Source organism: Tamandua tetradactyla, chromosome 17, assembly GCF_023851605.1.
Source record: "Tamandua tetradactyla isolate mTamTet1 chromosome 17, mTamTet1.pri, whole genome shotgun sequence".
Classification (NCBI taxonomy): Eukaryota; Metazoa; Chordata; class Mammalia; order Pilosa; family Myrmecophagidae; genus Tamandua; species Tamandua tetradactyla.
Window position 1 is genome coordinate 78,906,941 of NC_135343.1, and position 21,060 is coordinate 78,928,000.

The 21,060-nt window shown below is 36.8% G+C and overlaps 1 protein-coding gene across 18 annotated transcripts in view; it reads left to right on the plus strand.

Moving 5' to 3' along the window:
• LTBP1 (latent transforming growth factor beta binding protein 1) overlaps positions 1-21,060 on the plus strand; it is a 471,389-nt gene that overhangs the window by 403,923 nt on the left and 46,406 nt on the right. For 13 of the 18 annotated variants that reach the window (XM_077135032.1, XM_077135033.1, XM_077135036.1 and 10 more), the window contains one exon: positions 19,518-19,643. The exons of the other annotated variants lie outside the window; for them this stretch is intronic. In XM_077135032.1, the coding sequence (XP_076991147.1) occupies positions 19,518-19,643 (126 nt within the window). The remainder of the gene's footprint in view (positions 1-19,517; positions 19,644-21,060) is intronic. 18 annotated transcript variants of the gene reach the window in all.

A 21,060-nucleotide genomic window follows, 5' to 3' on the forward strand; every position in this document is an offset into this window, starting at 1 on the left:
CCTTATTGGCTGTTTGGATATTATTTCAGTTATCTGTTTCTGCATAGCACACTTCTTCAACACAAAGGACTCAAAACAACTCTATTTTTTCCTTTTTTTAAATTTAATTTTTTTATTAAACATACCAACATACAAACACAAACATTCTTACCATATGACCATTCCACATATATAGTTAGTAACTCACAGTATCATCACATAGTTGTGTATTCATCATCATGATCATTTCTTGGAATATTTGCATCAATTCAGAAAAAGAAAACAAAAAAAATTCATACATACCATACCCCTTGCCCCTCCCTTTCATTAATCACAAGCATTTCAATCTACTAAATTTATTTTAACATTTGTTTCCCCTATTATTTATTTATTTTTAATCCATATGTTTTACTTATCTGTCAATAAGGTAGATAAAAGAAGCATCAGACACATGGTTTTCACAATCACACACTTGTGTTGCAAAAGCTATATCATTATACAATCATCTTCAAGAAACATGGCTACTGGAACACAGCTCTACATTTTCAGGCAGTTCCTTCCAGCCTCTCCATTACACCTTAACTAACAAGGTGATATCTATATTATGCATAAGAATCACCTCCAGGATAACCTCTCCACTCTGAAATCTCTCAGGCACTGACACTTTATTTTGTCTCATTTTGCTCTTCCCCCTTTTGGTCGAGAAGGTTTTCTCAGTTCCTTGATACTGAGTCCCAGCTCATTCTAGGATTTCTGTCCCACGTTGCCAGGAAGGTCCACACCCCTGGGAGTCATGTCCCACGTAGAGAAGGGGAGGGCAGTGAGTTTGCTTGTCATATTGGCTGACAGAGAGGCCACATCTGAGCAACAGAAGAAGTTCTCTTGGGGGGATGACTCTTAGGCCTAATTTTAAGTAGGCTTAGCCTATCCTTTGTGGGGTTAAGTTTCACATGAACAAACCCCAAGTTTGGGGGCTCAGTCCATTGCTTTGGTTGTCCCCACTGCTTGTGAGAATATCAAGAATTCTCCACTTGGGGAAGTTGAATTTTCCCCCTTTCTCACCATTCCCCCAAGGGGACTTTGCAAATACATATTTATTCACTGTTCAGATCATTCTGGGATTTATTGGGGCATCACTCTGGACAAATCTACAAAATCTTATGCCCTACTCAAGGTTCCAAGTACTATGGTGTTCAATTAAGCTGTCCACATAAGTTATGATAGGAAATGCACTAGTTAAAATATAAATTTTGTACCAAATAAACATTTTTTGCTTTATTCTCACACATAAGTTAAAGTTATAAAATAATTATTACCATCTACTTTCAACACCCTGCAGTATTAACATACATTCCTATGTTCTTCCTCATGCAAAACACATTTTTAAATTTGTACACTTAATCACTATCATCATACACTCTAGGCATAACCCTCTTTTGGATTAATTAAGTATTGCTTTTAGTTATGGCATACCTTCTTGTGCCTGGCTTTTTTATATTTACTTTTTTTGAACGGATGTTTCCCTATGATTTTTAATTAAACAGGGTATAGGAGGAAAAGGTATTTTTTTCTGAAAAATATAAAAACTGAAACTTAAGATAAGTTTGGATTCTGAAGTATATTGGCCTAGGATCTATTTTCACTTACTAAAAAGTGATAATGTATACAGTGCTTATTGATATACAGTAGAAAGTCTTCAGATTAGGTTCAAAATATTTTTATTTTTTATTCAACAGTATCTCTGAATTAATATGAAAGGATTTACTTTTGGGCAGGAAGTCCGGAGTTGTTTTTTGTTGTTGTATTTTTTTTTTAACTAAAAAATAAAGCTCTGTATGCAGGGAAGATTGATACAGTTAAAGAGTATTCAAAACTGTTTTTTTGTTTTTTTTGCATTTGTTTTTGTTTCTTGGTGATTGCATGAGTCTTGAGAATTACTGTGGTATCCTAGCTTGGAATATTTGCATATTACTAATTAATATAATTGTAAGAAACATTTTCTCTTAAATAACTTTTATCATTTCTAGCAAAAACACTTTATTTTAAGATAACACATCCTATGTTTTAATTGTCAACCAGAAAAAAATGTAGCAAGTTTTAAATGTATTTAAAAATTTTTATGACTATACATTCTATTCCTATTTATATAGTTTTATTTTACTCATTTATTTATTCCTGTTTGGGTAGAGTACATCTTTATACTCAAATAATACTTAAAATTTTATTTTTGATATTTTCAAATTGTTGACAATGAATATATAATTTTTCTGGATTTAACAGTAATGCTTGCTCATAATAGGAAATTTAGAGAATGCTGAGATGTATAAAGAAAAAAAAATCACTCATTCTTCTACCAGCCAGGGATAACTACTGTTAATATTTGGTTGATTTCTTTTTTTTGTAGTTTTCAGTTTCTAAATTTTGAAACAAAATAAAATTATATTCTTTTTTCTTTACTTTTTCAATTAGATGTATTTTCTTCATATCATTTAAAACCCTTTGAAAATAAAAATTTTGATGCCAATAGAATCATGATTCACATGATTATATGACTATGTAGGTTTTTTTCCTTTGTTCTTGTTGTTCCTTATTAACACTCCATGAAAAGACTTTTGCATATCGGCATTTATTATAATCAGTAATTATGCCCCAGGCTTGATTCAAAGTGATTTAATTATAAGAGTAAAGAATATTCTTTCCTTTATAGGTCTTGAGATGTGTGACCGCCTTATTTTCTGAGAAGGTTCTACTAGTTCTTGCTTTCGAGTGAGACATCCCAGCTCCTAGGACCTTTGTATAAATAAACACACATTCCTATTTGTTCTGGTTTGCTAGCTGCTGGAATGCAACACACCAGAGGTGGATTGGCTTTTAATAAGAGGGGATTTATTTTGTTAGTTCTTCAGAGGAAAGGCAGCTAACTTTCATCTGAGGTTCGTTCTTATGTGGGAAGGCACCGGGTAATCTCTGTTGACCTTCTCTCCAGGCCTCTGGGTTCCAACAACTTTCCCTGGGGTGATTTCTTTCTGCATCTCCAAAGGCCTGGGCTGAGCTGCGAGTGCTGAGATGAGTTGTGCTGAGCTGCTTGGGCTGTACTACACTGAGCTCTCTCATTTAAGCACCAGCCAATTAAATCAAACATCATTCATTGCAGCAGGCATGCCTCCTAGCCGAAGGCAGATGTAAATCAGCAACAGATGAGGTTCATGTACCATTGGCTCATGTCCACAGCAAAAAACTAGGTGTCTTCACCTGGCCAGGCTGACAACTGACTCTTAACTACCACGCTATTTAGAGGAAGTAATGTTTTGTTTTGATTTGTATTTATTATCAAGATTGACATCTTTACTTACGTTTCCACTTTTCTTTTGTCAATTACTTTTTGCCTATTTGAGATAGTTTTAGTGTTTTGCTAATTGATTTATATATACCAAGGATAGTAATCATTTATATATATTTTACAAATATCCCCCCATTCTTTACATTGCCTTTTAATTTTATATTGCTTTTACTCTTTTCATTGCTTTTATATGTCATAATTTTCCCTGTTCTAATGTGAACAATTATATATTTATCTATATTTCTTTCAATATTTTATCTTTATGGTGTTATTTATATATTTAGCTCTTTCAAACATTCTAGATATAAAATTGAACATTCATTTAAGAGCAGTATCCTAAATCCAGTGAGGAAAAGTAAGAATAACATTTTATTAAATTATGTGGTGTGTGGTACATAGTAAAGATTTAATTAGGTATTTTTCCAAATAGGCGATTTTCCCAACAGTATATCTGAAAGAATACATCTTTTTTCCCTTAGGTTTGGATTATTTTCATTATACATTGAAATTTTGTGTGCTATCATATATTCAATCTATATTTTCTCATCTCAGAGTCTAGTACCTTTTCATTCCTTTCTTCTTAAGGCAAGGAATGATTTTTACTTTTCTTAAATTAACCTATATTTTAATATATAATTTTTCTGGTATTTAGAACAAGTATAGTTTATTCTCATTATAGTTTTGTTCTATAAAGTTACTATGAACACTGAATTAGGAATACTTAACTATGTATTGCTCTTAGGAGAACTACAAGGTTAGATTCCTGCAAGCCTGTAGGCACATTTTTGTCAATTGAGTAGTACTATAATCTTGTTTTATGTGTGTTTCTGTTTAAAGATACTTTACCTAATATATATTATTGACTCATTAATATTGATCACACGGCCAAAAGCAGTATACCTCATGCTGGGATAAGTTTTCCTAACATACTTATTTCTCTATAAGGGACATCACAACCTTCTTGCACTTAGACAGCACTTCAGCATTACACTTGGGGCCGTTTTAATCAGCACAATCACAAACAAAATGCACAGAAAGGTGAAAGACTGAAAAGGGCAATTGTTTGCTGTATGAGAGCTGAAGCAAGAAGAGAGAGCTTTGCCTTGTCTGGCGTCTGCTGGGAGCTAGTGTATTGGGCCACTCAAATTTTTTGAACTCTGTGCCTATCTGCAATGACCACAAAACCTCCATGGGTATTAAATTTGGTATAAATTTTAGCAAATAATAAAATTCAGAAATACAGAATCTGTAAATGAGGATCAGCTATATATATTTGTATATTATAACTTTAGAGGAGTTTAGATATTATTTATATTTAAATATATATTATAAATCAAGTTTATATATCTTTCAAGAATTTTTAAAACACTTTCATTATGTTATTACCATTTTTATAATAATTATTTAGACCTTATTCCTGTAGTTAACTGGTTTAAATATTTATTTCTGGACCTTCAGTTGCAAGACTCTTCTAAACTTGAGCTGTTAATTTTGGTTCTATTTTTAAGAGCATCGGATGTGGTACTAGTAATTTTTATGAGTGCATATATTATATAACTTCTGATAAGTTTTTTATCTGGAGAAAATCTTTCCGTTGCCCTCCAACATGAATGTTCAGGCTTTTGTTGATAGGATTCTTGAGTTGTGATTATTTTTCCCACAAAAGTCATTCAGTGTAATTCCCACAAAAGCCATTTTTTTAATGGTATACTTTTTTTTTTCTGGCTAGGTAGTTGTAAATATTTTCTTTAGCCATATAATTGTCTAGGATTTGTCTGAGTATGGATTCTTTAATTTCACCCAGTACACAGTGAGCCTCTTCAGTCCCCATGTGCTATCCTTTAAAAAAAAAAAGACTCTTTAAATTTGCCCATACTTATTTGATTATTGCTTTTGTTACTGTTATTTTATTTTTTCCATTTGTGATCCTTTTTAGGTCAGTGCCCTCTGGCTTCCATATTCATAATTTTCTAGTACATCATTTCATTTGCATTCTAGAAGAGATTTACAAGTTTGCTTATGAAATTTCAAATACGAGTTCCAGCATTGCCAGTTGTGCTTTTTTTATAGCTCAGTGCTTCCTTAATTTGACTCATGCTTTTGCTTAGGATGGAAAATGGACAAGCTAGCTATAGGTGGTTCTTTTTTCCCAAGCTATGGCCTTGAGTACTCAGTCTTGGGTTTTGGTGATACTGTGTTATGCCATGTTTCTTAGGGCCTTCTTTAAATGTTCATTGAGGAGCGGGAAGAGGCTCTGTGAGCATGAAGTTGAGTTTGAAAAGGCTTGCAATAGGCTTTGGCTGAGGCTTAAAGGATTTGGAAGGTAGATGAAAGTCATCTCAGTTAAAAAAGTGGATAGGATCTGGAGTAGAGGAGTATGTTCTGGGCAGAATAAATACCATGAACGAAGATTTGTAGATGTAAAATATTGCATTGGGTCATTACACTACAATTAAGTCAGTGCTGGTTGATAATGAGTGTGGGAGGAAGGGAAGTGACATATAAGACAGCTGAAGAGGTTGGCGAAGGCTGGATCATAGAAGGTTTGGGTTCATTGTAAGTGTAACTGAAACAGACTGATGGATTTTGAGCAGCACAGTGACATACTGTACTTCATCATTTCTAAGATGCATATTTGTTCACACCTTAATATTGTGATATACCTTATAGTTGATGTGATAAAAAAGCACTGTCAAGTAGTTTAATTTGCAAATTTTGTTTCTTTCCTGCTGGTACATAAAATAATAGTGTACCTTTCAATGTGTGGAGCTTTAGATTTGATGGAAGTCAATAATATAACTTTTATTTTAAAGTATATACCCCCCTGGGCACTCATTGGAAATGGTATTAGAGGGGCAAGAAAAAAGTCAGGGTGTCTCCTAGGTTGTTACAGTACTTCAGGCCAGGTATATTTGTAGTTGAGTCTAGAGGGGTGAGGTATTGAAGAGGTTTTAGAGGTTCAAGGTTGCAGAGGTTCAAGAAAGGTTTTAGAGATAGAACCTAGTCTGGATTATACCACAGCATTGCATTGGGATGTAGGGTATGAAGGAGAAAGAGTATTGAGGGTGAAACCTAGGTCCTGGCTTTACGAGGAGGTATTTCATAGTGTTGCACCCCTGGTGCTGACACCAGAGGTCAGGCTCGAATCATTTTATTGTGCTGCGCAGCAGAGCACAAAGCTTTACGGGTGCTGTTGCAAGTCAAACAAAGGAGGTACAAGCAGCTGCAGGTTTTATACATAGCAGGATGTGGAGACGTTCTATTAAGGCATTGTGGACCAATCATAAGGCAAGTTAGAAACTATAACCATAATTGGGGCTAGCTGCAGACATGTTGTTACTGATTTATTGACCTTTGCACGTGTGCAAGGGGCTTTCCAGCTGGCATATGTGTCTGTCTCATTCGGGGTTAATGGCTGCTAGCTGGCTGTGGCTCATTTTGATAGCCTGTTACAGGCTCCACAATAGTACTGTTTGCTGACCTGCTGAAAAATGATGCAAATCTCTTTTTCTCTTTAATCAAGAGAATGTTTTTGGTGTTCTAAATTATATTTGCCTATGAAATAGCTATTTGGTTATGTCAAATAGCAATTGGGTAAATTAGGTCCCATGCTTAGAAGGGGGGGTCTAGGCTGGAGATATATACTGGGGAGTCACAGATAGCAAGTAGTATTTGAAGCCTTTAGAATGGATGAAGCCACCATTAGAGATCATATGTTGAGAACAAAAGATGGCCCAGGACTAAACCCTGAGGAACCTCAACAGTTAGTGATCAAGTAAAAAAGAAAGACTGTTAAAGAGTGGCCAAAGGAGTAAGAGGAAAACTAGGAGCATAGAGGGGTCACACAATCCAAGGGAAGAGGGTGTATCAAGAAAAGAGTGGTTAACTACGTTGTATACCACTGAGAGGTCTACCAAGATGGCACCAATAATCTTGGATGTTACAGAATGGTGGCCTTATCAAGGCCTTATCGAGATTAAGAATGAATGAGAAGGGGGTTATGGGAATATGGCAGAGTAGGAATTGGTCCCTCCACCAGTAGGAATCAATCCCTCTACCAGAACAGCTTTTAAACCAGTATATAATCAGTCAATTAAGACAATTGATTGTCTTAATCAATTACTTTTAAAACTGCAGAGTCCAGCAGCAGCTTGCTGGTGCCAGGGAGGGACATTAAAATCTTGTTTCCCAAATTTGGGGGGTTAGGGTGGTGATGACACAGTCCAATCACTGGTCACTGTTTTTGATTAGCTACTTCAGATCACTAGGGTCTCGGCTCTGAAGGCAGCCATTTTTGTAGCCTTTCCCCAACAAGGGCAACAGAGGAGACTTAAAGGTGGTATGCTTCTACAGACCTGCAGAGGACAGCTGAGGGGCTGCATTTACTAGGCATGCTGCTGAGTCAAGAAAGCAAAGCTTTGAGGAGCCATTGGAAGAACCCCTGGCTGTCTTCCTGGCCCCTTCCTTATCCCATACCCAGGGCAGTTTGAAAGTAGTCAGTGCTCCTTTTGTGAGTTCATGGACTTACTCTAGCTGGAAAAGAATGACTTGAGAAACTCCTCTCCTGCATGTCCCCCTTTGAATCTGCCCTGCAGGCACAAGCACTTTGAGGTAATAGAAGCAGTGTATGAAACAGTTGAGGTGGGTGGCCCGGGGCAAAGGCTTACCTGCTTTAAGTACTGCTGAGAAACACCCACAGGAGGGAAAAGGTCTGATTTCCGAGAAGTAGAGGGATTAGAATTCCTGTAAAAAGGGAAACTACTAAAGGACACTAGCACGCACAAGGCGAGGACATGACACAGGCACGGAGAAGACAGGGAGGACCCTGCATTTTGCACCCCCTGGGCTGGTCTTTCCGATAGCAGGGTTGGACTCTGAAGAACACTAGCCAATGAAAGCCAATTTGCAAAGATGGTGAAAGGTGATTTTTTTCTTAGGTTTGTTTGCTTTTATTAGCTCCTGACACTTAAGAAAATCTCGTAACACTGGCTTTATACAAACTCAAGAAACAGACATCTCAGGGAATAAATCCCAGAGTTAATGTTTAAAAATATTAAAACAGCAGTGTGAAACCAAAGATTAGAAAACAAACAAAGAGGAAGTGATGACCCAAACAATGAAAGAAGATATAAATCAAAAACATGTCAGTGAAGAAGACAGACTGTGGCATACCAGGCAAAAAAAAAAACCAAAAAATTTAGTATTCTTCAGTATGTTTAAGGAAATGAAGAAAATACATGAAAGAGTTAACTATATCAGGAAAACAATGAATGAAGAACATGAGAATCTCAATAAAGACAGAAATTTTTAAAAAGGAACCAAGCAGAACTAATGGAGTTGAAGACAAAACAAACTGAAATAAAAAATTCCCAGGAGAGTTTCAGCAGCAAATGGGAGTTGGCCAAAGAAACAATCAGTGAACTTGAAAACAAGACAATTGGAATGAGTCAAGCTAAGGAGCAGGAAGAAAAAAGAATTATAATAGGTGAAAATAACCTGAGAGACCTGTGGGATTATTATGGTAATTTAAAGCTATATGTATACCAGAAAAACATGTTCTTAAACTTAATCCATTCCTGTGGGTGTGAACCCATTGTGAATAGGGCCTTTTGATGAGACTACTTCAGTTAAGGTATGACCTACCTCATTCAGGATGGGTCTTAATCCTATTACAGGAGTCCTTTAAAATTGAAATGAATATATATATATATATATATATATATATATATATAGAGAGAGAGAGAGAGAGAGAGAGAGAAAGGCACAGAATCAAGAAGCTGAAACCAACAAAAGCTGAAAGAGAAGAGAGAGACTAGAAGATGCTGCTGTGTGCTTTGCCATATGACAGAGGAACCAAGGATCACTGACAGCCAGTTCTATGGAAGAAAGCATTTCCTTGATGATACCTTGATTTGGGCATTTTCTTGGCCTCAAATCTGTAGGCTAGTAAATCCCCATTGCTTATGTCAAACCAATTCAAGGTATTTGCTTTGACCAGCCTAGGAAACTTAACAGATACCATCAAGTGTACCAGTATACACATATAGGAGTTCCAGAAGAGGAAGAGAGACAAAATCCAGCACCCCTTCTTGATAAAAAACACTTAAAAACTAGGGGGAAAGTTCCTCAGCATGATAAAGGACATATATGGAAAGTCCACTGCTAAGTTCATATTCAGTAGTGAAAGATTTCAAGTTTTCCTGCTAAGAGCAGAAACAAGAAAAGGATGCCCACTGCCACTACTATTATTCAGTATTTTACTGGGTGTTCTAGCCAGAACAGTTAGGCAAGCAAAAAAATAAAAGCTATCCAGATTGGAAAGAAAGAAGTGAATCTTGCCCCATTTGTAGACGGCATGATCCTTTATACAGAAAATCCTGAAAAAATCCACAACAAATTTCCTAGAGCTACTAAATGAATTCTACAAAGTGGTGGAGTGCAAGATCAGCATCCAAAGTCTGTTGTGTTTCCTAAGTAATGAACAATCAGAAGAAGAAACTATGAAAAAAATTCCATTCACAAGAGCAACAAAAATAATCAAATATCTAGGAATAAATCTAATCAAGGATGTTAAGGATTCATGCATAGTAAACTAAAAAACATTGGTAAAAGGAATCCATGTTGGGTGGTGCCGGAGACCTGGGTTCGATTCCTGGTGCCTACCCATGCAAAAAAATAAAAATTAAAAAAAAAAAAAAAAAAAAGAAATCAGCATTGACCTAAGTAAATGGAAGGGCATTCCATGTTCATGGATTGTAAAACTAAATATAGTTAAGACTTCAGTTCTATCAAAAGCAATTTACAGATTCAATGTAATCCTTATCACAATTCCCAAAACCTTTCCAGAACTGGAAATTACAATCGTCAAATTTGTGTGGAAGGGTAAGGGACCATCAATAGCCAAAGCCATCTTTTTAAAAAAATGAAGTTGGAAGACTCATGCTTTCCAATCTTAAAATTAATTACAAAACCATGGTAATCAAAACAGTTTGGTACTGGCACAAGGACAGGCATATAGACCATGGGAATCAAACTGAGAGTTCAGGAACAATGCTCACATTTATTATAGCCTACTGATTTTTGACAAGGGGGAAAATACCACTCAATTGGGAAAAAATAGTCTCTTCAACAATTGGTGCAGGTAAGACTGTATCTCCATTTGCAATAGATTGAAGGTGGACCCCTCCCTCCCGCTGTATACAAAAATGGACTCAAAATGGATCAAAGCCCTAAATGTAGGAACTAGGACTGTAAAACACCTAGAAGAAAATGTAGAAAAGCATCTTCAAGACTTGGTCTTAGGTGATTGTTTCTTAGGCGCTATACCCAAAGCACAAGCAACAAAATTAAAAATAGATAAATGAGACCTTGTCAAAATTGATAATGTTTGTGCCTCAAGCACTTTATCATGAAAGTAAAATCACAACCTGTACAGTGGGAGAAAATATTTGGAAACCATATAGCTGATAAGTGTTTATGATAAAGAAATCCTTCAACAACAAAATGATAAAAACTCGTTTAAATAAGAACTGAGTCTTGAACATACGTTTCTCCAAAGAAACGTATACAAAGAAGATATACAAATGGCCAAAAATAACATGAACAGATGTTCAATAACATCAGCCTTTAGGGAAATGCAAATCAAAGCTGCAGTGAGATACCATTTCCTACCCACTCATATGGCTAATATTTTAAGAAAAGGAAAATTATAAGTATTGTTGAGGATGTGGAGAAATAGGAGCACTCATTCACTGCTAGTGGAAATGTAAAATGGTGCCACCACAGTGGAAGATAGTTTGACTGTTCTTCAGAAAGTTAAGTGTAAAATTACCATAGGACCCAGCAGTCATTCTTCTAGGTATATACCCAAAAGAATTGAAAACAGGGACTCAAACAGATTTTTGCACACTGATGTTTTTAATAACGTTACTCACAATTGCCAAAAATGGAAGTAGCCCACATGTCCATCAGTGGATCAATGAACAAACAAAATGTGGTCTATTCATAAAACGTAATATCATCAGCCTTAAAAAGGCATGAAGTTCTGACACATGGTCAGCATGGATGAACTTTGAAGACATCATGTTGAATGAAGTAAGTGAGACCCAACTGGACAAATATTGTATGATATTACTGATATGAATTAACTAACATAAACAAACTCAGAGTCAGAATCTAGAATTCATAGCTCACCAAGGGATGGGGATGGGGGTAGGGAATGAGGAGTCGTTGCTTAAAATTTACAGAGTTTCTATTTTGAATGATGGAAAGGTTTCAGTAATAGATGGCGTTTGTGGTAGCACAAATTGTGAACATAATTAACAACAGTGAGTTGTTTATTTGAATGTGGTTAAAAGGGGAAAATTTTAGGTTGAATACATATTGCCAGAATAAAAATTTAAAAAAAATACATGGAACTCTACAACATGAAGCGTGAACACTATGTTAAACCATGGACTATAGTTAATAATACAATTATTAAGATATACTTTCATCGCTTGTAACAAATGTACCACACTAATGCAGGATGTTAATAACAGGGTGATATAAGGGAATCCTGTATTTTATGGATGATTTTTCTATAAATCCATAACTCCTAATAAAAATGTTAATGAACCTGCCAGCATCTTGATAATTAACTTATTATCTATGGACTAACTTATTTTGTTCTCTCATTCCATCACTATTTAAGTAATATATACAAGTGATATGTATTCATTTGCTAATTAGAACACACTAAGGCTCTTTGGGTTTTTTTTTTTTTTTTTTTACAAGTTTTTAAAAATTAGTGATTCTAAATTAATCCAAAGAAAGGGGAGGGGGTGAACGAGAAGTCACAGAGTTGAGACAGCATGTGTATACAAGTAAAGAACCTTGACTGTAAAGGAGAGGTGAGAACTACCATTTTAGCTGAAGGAATTGTGGTGCAAGAAGGCTTTTTTTTATTTTTAAGATGGGTGAAAGAGAAGATGTTTTATCCTGGTGGCATGATCTGACAAAGGAAAGAGGGGGGCATAGAAGGTGCGGGTGCAGTGGGCCAGCTGGAAAAGCAAATTCAGTAAGAAACTAAGCGTGGATGCGTTCCAGAGAGTGTGTGGTAAAGACCTTTATACTATTATCCATGGAGAAAAACTAAAGAGGTTTAGGCAGAGAATTACTTGATTGGACTATTTCAATAAGTAAATCATTTTTTATTCTTAATGGAAGATGAATTTGAGTGACAATGAGTTGGTGAAAACAAAAGCCTAGTTAAGAGGCTATTGCAAGGCTTCAGGTGAGTGAGGATGAGGGCCGTGAACAAGGCTGGAGATGAGGGAAGAGATGGAAGAGGGCACCAAGAGAGAAAATCAGAACTATTTGATGATTGGAGGTGGGGAGTTAATTAAGCTGACTTCCATGTTTAGGATTAGATGAGTAGGATGAAGTTTGTGATTTTAGGTTGATTTTTAGTAGGATATCTTTAACCATCTATGGCGAGTTTATGTTGTCCGCATAATAGTTGATTAAAAGTAAGAGTGAGGTTTTGGTTTGATTTCCCTGGAACTCAAGTGCGGGCAGGGGTGGGGGTAGCTTCTCTGGGTAGTTTTTAAAGAGTAAGTAAGTATTGCATTTCAAGGCTTGGAAAAAAAGAAATCTCTCATTGACCAGCCTTGTGTTCTATTATTTATACGTGAGAAAGTTGAATTAGAAATAATTTGCAATCATTTCTGGTTGCTTTTTTAGGCTGGTAGCTTTGAAAATAGTTTTGTGACCATCATGCTCCCCCACAATTTTTTCCTGATCTTCTCTCTCAGGCAACACAGTGATCATACTCTGTGCGAAGACTTTTTTTTTTCTTTTTTTCCTTTTTGCTGTTTTCTGGCTCATCCCTTTTCCTAGAATAAAAACCTTATTTGCTGTAACACATAAGGCCCATATTCTCCAGGCTTGTTAGTATTGCCAGACTTCAGTGGACCTTTTTCAGAGGCTATTTCCATATTCTGTTCTATTGTCTGGGCCATCTCCAAATGCAGTTTTTAATATCCTTTGGCTAAATTTGATTTTTTTTTTTAAGCCCTTGTGTTTATCTTCTGTTGAATGCTGGCTTCCCACCTGTGCTGTGAGAGAGACCTTTGAGTCAGCAGCCGTATTTTAAAATTTCTTTGGGTAGCTCTTTAGCTGGTTTAACATGTTTCAGTCCCACTTCTTGGTTGGTATTTACTGTTTCCTGGTTGACTTCCACTCTCCTTTCAGTAACGGGTATACAGACTGCATTTCCCCTGAAGCAGGAGCTCTTTTCTTTGGAGCTGTCTTTCTAAGATTTAGGCATCAAATATTCAACCAGTTCCCATTGGTCTAGAAGCCTTGGACTGAAATAATGGTTCATTTTCCTTTTATGATCCGATCCAAAGAGTATCCGTGCTGGGCTCAGGGCAGGCACCTCCCGAGACTCGCACACCCTTGGGTTTTCCTTCCACGGGCCTCTTAGAAGAGCATTCTCTTCAGGGCTTGCAGTGCCTCCAGTATTTAAATTTCAAGTAGGATAATACTTCCAGTTTTAAGGACAAAGATGTTGAGACCCAGAGAGGGTACTGATTAAACTAAACGTCAGAAAGCGATGGGTCAAGGAGTTACAGACTCCTTGTTTGGATTTTCATCTTTGTAGGAAACAAAGTCCACTTTGCTTGTTGGGCTCTCAGTTGGTAGTAAACAAACTCCAGTCTGACTGTTGGGCTCTCAATTTGGCTAGTTTTCCATCTAGGAAAATCTTTTATAGGCATCACCATGGTGAGTGGCAAGGCAGTGTGATGGACAAGAGTGGCAGATGCAGGTTCAGAAGGTTGTTCATGGACTAGGCTCCATACTCTTGTCAGCATTACTGCTAACTAATTGTGTCACACTGATGTAGTCTCTTTCCCTCTCCAGTCTTAGTTTTCTGGTTCTTAAAATGAAGGAGTTGAACTTGATCTTCACAGTCCTTTCAAGTCTAAAGGACGTGTGAGTCATCTAAATGACAGGAAGATTTTTCTTCCCAGCTCTGCGGTAGCTGTGTAGAGACTTTTCTGGTAAATAATCCATTGCCAAAAATGATACGCCAATTCCTATCACTTCTTCTCTAGAGTAACCTGGCAGCAGATGGAAGACTCATTTGTAGCTACTTCTTATAAAAGGTAGATATGTCTTGCTCAGCATCAGGAAGAAGGAAATCAGTAAAACAAAGGTAGGTGTTAAGGACTTGAGAAAGAAAAGCACTATAAAATTTTTTTTTCAAAACAAAAAAACTGAAGAATGGCTCTGAGAAAAAGAAAACAAAATCATTTTACTGACAAAATATACACAAATACTACTTTCTCACCATTCACATCGATTTTTCTATATATAAACAGAAAACCTAATGGTATCTTTGAGGCTTTTTTATGGATTTCACTGCTGAACTCTTTGGTTACAGTTTTAATTTCTTGCTTGATAAACAGGGCTTATCTGATTCCAGCTCCTTTCAGAAAATCATGCCCCCTTTCCATACTTTTTACTTATTCTAGTTACTTTACCAAAGTTGGACAGTGAACCAAGTGTGTGGCCTTGTACTTTGATTTGAGAATTGTGACACATGGTAGGAGTTCTGCTCTTATTTGCAGAATCCCTGATAATAATCAATGGGCTTTGAAAATCTGGTCCATTGGAAAAATTTATTAAATAAAAACATATGGACAAAGAAAATTGCTGTACCAGATAGATCTGTAGTTAATCCATTAAAACCATGGGGCTGTTGGTCATTGACAGCATTGCAACTTTAAAAACAAGTCCCTGGCAGTTCCAGTACACCCAGGGCTATGCTCGGTTACTCTTACTGGCATTTGGGTGATCTGGTTATTGGGGAATTCACATCAATGATCCAGTGTCATTGGTTTTTTTTATTTTTTCTTGACTTTGTTTCCATTGAAGCATTAATATTTATGGATAGTGAGCACTTGCTTGAGAAATCAGCAGTTCTTACAGTAGTCAACCAAATTCATTTGGACGGTCTTCTGAGAGATCCCTGAATGATCAGTCCGTCTTGTGAACTCTCATTTATTGAATAGTAATTCTAGTGATACTGTTATGCTTGGCACTTACAGATCACTAGGCAAAATTGATTTGGTAACTTAATCACCCTTCATAAGCAAAAAGAAAACCTATGCTGTTTGGATGATTCAAAATTTAGTTTTATCTTCAAAATTCAACTTCTGCAAAATGAGGTGACTTTGACTTGTCATTTAATGAAGTTAGCATTTTGGTGTTGTAAGGCTTTTATTCTAACATGATAATACATTTTCTTAACATTTAACTTTATTTTTTACAGAGTTAATCTTAATTGTACCATTTCTGATAATTCTATTTATAGACAAGACTAACAATGGGAAAATTTCTCAGAGAGCTCACGTATCAAAGAAAATTCTGGTGCAATAATTTTTTTTTATATATATATATATATACAGGTCATTAGTCAGAGAAGTAAAACAAATGCTGCCTTCTTATTAAGTTATTACCTCACCTCATTGTTGAAAAGATGAATCTACTAAGAGTCGCATTATATCATCTTAATAAAATATTAGTGTTGAAGAGCCTGTCTCCAGCAGGCATTTCATGTTATTTTTTCCTATTCATTCAAATCCAAAAACTTGCTCATCTAAACTTTCTCTGTTAATCACTCTTACAGTGAACGGCAAGATGCCCACACGGAATTTCATAACCGGGTCAGGGATTATTGACCTTCAGGTCAATTTTTCAGTTCTCGTGTTGGTGAATGGTAATAAGAAATCATCATCTGCTATAATTGCACTGAACTAATAAAAAGAAAAATGAGATCTTATTGCAAGATTCTAGACTGAAAAGCTGCGAGATTTTTAATAGCTTCTTTTGCTTTCTGCTGGTTTGCTAGCTACCTTCTCATTATAGTAGGGAAATATGCAGCTGGCGGGGTTTAGCTGAAGGTTCACTACCTGGTCAATTATCCCTGAGAGGACAGGAGAAATTTCTGAACAAAGCAAATAGGAAAAAGATTTCTAGTCCTTTTGAGGGAGGGGAGAGTATGCACCAAGCCAATGAGAAATTGAGAGACCATCGAGTTTTCAAAGAACTCTAGTAGACTGATAGGGCTGGAGTGTAATGTGGGAAGGAGGTTAGGAGCCAGACTATGTCAAGTGCACTGCACTCTGCTAAGGAGGAAATTTTGATTCTCTACCCAAGAAGAGATCTGCACAAGGGAATGGCACTGGCAGATTTGCATTTTGGAAAAGCACATGCTTTGGCACACAGTTTGGTTGCGATGTATTAGAGGGAAGGCAGCAAGACTGGAGATAGGAGAACAGATCAGGAATATAACAAAGTTGCTGTGCTACTCCAGGAAGCACTGCTAAGAGGGCGTTATAGGAGAGATAAAAGGGCTAGTGGAATACAGAGAGTAGGAAAGTGGGAAGAGCCCAGGGGGAAGTTAAGATTTCTGGCGTGGGAGGCTGCTTGGATTCTCAGATGAAGGGAATTAGAGAAATGGGCGTGATCGGAGGAAAGGAACATAAAGAGTTCGTTTATTATGAGCATCTCTAGTAGATTTTAGATAGATTGTTCTAAAGGATGGTGGTCAAGCCACACGAGAGACTGGGAGATCATCACTAATAAGTAATTGTTGAAGCATTTTTAGGTTTCCTTTAAGTCAAGGGTGGTTCAGTAAATAACAGTCTCTGACAAATACCCATTTCAGGAAGTCTCCAATTAGCAGTGGCCTGTGTGAAGTGATTTGGTGATATGTGGCAGTTCCTTCTGTCACAGTTGTAATTAGGAAATAAGTTGTGATCCCAGCCTTATGCTGGCACTAAAAATCAGTCAGAACAGATTAATTAAATGTCTTCTTTGTGTTCATCGTTGTATAGGAGATTCATTTTTTAATGTGAAATGAATATTGGTCCCTACTTTCATTGAGCTTTTAGTTCAAGTCAGGGAAAAAAGATTTAGAGGCATAAAAAAATAAGGATGGAGGTGAGAGGAATCCCTCACTTACAGTCAGGAGATGGAAACTTAGGAGGAAGACAGTGAATCCAATTTTAGGTTGATATGTTTGAGATTGCTACGGAAGATGACAATAGAAATGAATGAGTGAAAAATATATACTTGAAAGAAGAATCTTGGCCATAAGCAAAGATTTGGGGTTCATCCCAAGACTGCAGTAATTGGAGTTAGAGGAGTCTGGAAAAGGTGGAGAGGGAAGTACAAGGAGGCAGCAGAGACCAGCGAGGGCCTGAGCTTTGGCAGACACCCACCACCAGGCTTTCAAAGGGGGGAGAGTGAGCCACAGTGGTGAAGAGCAAGCAAACAGGAGCGCTGTTCTGTCGGGGCCCTGGGAGGAGAGAGTTCAAGGAGGGAAGATGAACAGACTTAAGGGATGAGGATGACTGGCAGATGATCACTGGATTTCTTGTTAGGTCAGTCAGTCATTGGGGACCTTTCCTTGAGATAAAAAGTTAGGAAGTCAGATTGTAGATCATCGTGGAGGAGGAGTAATTTTCAGGATCATCATGACCATCATCGTCGTGGTTGGCATGTCTTGACTGCTTCCTACATTGCACGACTGTGTGGGACTTTGTAGTCCTTAGAGTATTCCTAAGAACATACCGATATTATTAATGTTCATAATTTTTAGTTATTAATACAGAAATAATATTGTTATTACTTCCTTTTTGCAGACGTAGGCTGTTAAGAGGGAAAGCCAATGAGTGAGACCAGTCTTTTGAGACATTCTGCAGTGACAGAAGTGTGGCTGGGGTGGTACCGTGATGTTTTTCCAGAGATCTGACCATTTTTGAAGGCAGTAAGGGAAGGGTCCAGGGGGGAACAAGTGAAGGTGCTGGAGAAGAAAGGACAGGTGGGACAAGGGGGCAGAAGAAGCTGCTGGGGAGGAGAGACAGGGCCAGCTGTGAAATGAGAAGGGACAAAGTTTCCTTTGAGTTGAGAAAATTAATCATGCTTTGAAGTAATAGCTCATATTTTGCAATTTAAAAATGAGAGTGTCTGAACTTATTTGGTCATGTCAGTGCTGGAATATTAGGAAGGGAAAAAAGCTACTGAAAACAGTGGGATGTATATTCTTTTTCTTCTAGAAAAATTTTTATGCCTGCCTTCTGAAAATTTTAAAAAGAAGAGCTCAATTTATTCATATAACTCTCCCCAAACTGATTTTTGTTGAGTGCAACTTAATTTACTATCTATCATTTTAAAATCTTATTTCTTTATTTGAACCTAAGAGTAAAATCGTCACCACATAAATTTGCATGCTAAAATTGCATCTTCTAATCACTTCTCGAAAATGTCTATTTGAAGACTAAGTAAGGAAGCAGAGAGAGCAGAGAGCCTGGCAAGTGGAAGTGTGCCATGTGGCAGTGAGCTAAGAGAATGGCAATGAAAGAAGAAAGAAGAAAATCAGCAACTATAAGAATAAAGAAGAACTATATCTAAAAGTCCATTTGTAATTTTACAATGGAGACAGCACTTTCGTGAGATCATTTATATTAATGGAAAAAAGGCAGGGCCGCTATCACTGGTTTACAGCGAACAAAATGAATTTGCAAGTTAGCTACTGACTAATCTCTTGGAGGAGGGTCCGCCTATAGCTCATGAAGTGGTTCTAACTGGGGACAGGAGATCTTTTCTCATGAATAACTGGGACTGGCCAGCCACCCTGCTGAATTTAGAATGTCTCTCTTTTGACTTCACAGGAATGCTGTTTAGACTTGATCAAGGGTGTTATCTATGGGTCCAGTAAACCCTGGCTCAGGGAGGCCAGTGCTGCTTTCAGCCCACACCTCTGCAAATACAGCTATTTGCTTTTACCACAACTAAAAAAAAAGTGACAACACTGTCACATATTATCCCTGTCATACCTTCCTTCGAAATAGAGTTGAAAACATTTAGAAAATATTGACCATGGCAATTGAAGCAGTCGTTTCTGTTTGAAAATATTTCCTGAAGAAAAGGAAATGTTTTCTTTTAGAACCCCACATGTTCATTATTAAGTCACTTCCCTGCAAATATTTTATTTATATGTAAAATGTTTTTAAAGTACTTTCTGTGTAATCCTGATCATCTCATACTAATCAGGGTGTGTCAAGTGCCTTTGTCTATCCATTAATATCTGGTGTTTGTCAGCCCATGTTTGTGTTGTGTCTGATGTTAAATGTCTTTTTTGCAGATATTGATGAATGTGTAAACAACACTGTTTGTGACAGTCATGGGTTTTGTGACAATACTGCTGGCTCCTTCCGCTGCCTCTGTTATCAGGGCTTCCAAGCCCCGCAGGATGGGCAAGGGTGTGTGGGTGAGTTTTTAGATTTCTTTTCCCAAAAATAATTCACATCTCCGTATTGATAAGAAGTGAAAGTTATTAACAACAGGAGAAGTTATAAACAAGGTAATTTGGGCAGAATTTCACCATCATCTGATTTTGAAGTACAATTTTAGGGTGTACAAAATGGATATTATGGTTTCTGAAATGGTTAGTTACCTTAAGAAATATAGATGAATAACTTTAAATTTAAATATTTTAAAAAGAACATCTGTTTAAGCTCTTAGCTGAGTTTGCAGAATTCTATAGTCCCTTTTGTGCAGGAAATATGGTCTGGTGTGTGGTATAGCTTGTCTGTCCTCAGAATGTACTTCCATAGGCGGTGCCTTTAAGAGAAAGTGTTGGCAAGAGGTTCAGTTCCCAAGAATGATACCCTAAAATGATACTTTGGATTGTGCAACTCTGTTTCTTCCTTCTCTTCCAGGATTAACAGGGCTGGAAGAAAACTTAAATACCATAAATACCGTATGATGTCCTCGAGTAGGGGCTGAAAATGCACATATATATTTTGTGTTTCAGTTTCTAATCAGCTGTGATTTCATCAAATCAAATTTATTATGAATCAGATTTGAGCAATTAAATTGGAATGAGAAGAAAGGCTTTTCATTTCAAAAGTCACAGTAGACAGGTTTTTTTCTTTATTCTTCTTAATTAGAGAAAAATAGCCATGTTCACGATATGACAGATGAGAGAAAGAGTCAATAACTTTTTAATTTGAAAATTTGTGATTAAAGCATTAGTTCATTTGCCATCCAGTTTAAACTGGAAAAACAAGATCTATTCAGGGACTTACTGATACTATCACTTGACTAATAACTGCTTTTATGGTATTAATTATGAAATTCATTCAATTCCCAACTGCAAACGAAAATTATTTACAAAGCAGTGGTATGGTTTTGAGCATAAACATCAGCCAGTCAAAAATATGTATTATCAAAGACATGGTCACCGATACAAACTCAGTTGCTTATTCATTTAGCTCGAGTTCATGTTATTCCTCATATAGGTCATCCAAGTTGAGAGATCTCCGCATTATCGGAGAATATCATTTCTCTTTAAAAGCGTGCTAGTGTCTATCAGTCCAAACCTGGAGCGTTTGTAGGGTAGACTGACAACAAGGATGCAGCGATAATCTTGGCTTTCTCATTTATGAGTTTAGACATCTTGGGCTATTGTAACCTTGTGACCTTCAGTTCTCAGTGTCCTGAAAAGGTGAAAGGGGTTGGTATTGTTTTGAAAAGTGAAGGAATTGCACCAAATGTTTTCTGAGTCTCCTTCCTCATCCAAATTCTGTTGGTATATAATGGTCACCAGGGAGTGTGTTCCAGGCATTACTAGAAAATGCTGAATTCAAGTCTTCAAGAAAGTGAAGTTTTCCCCTCCTTATTCT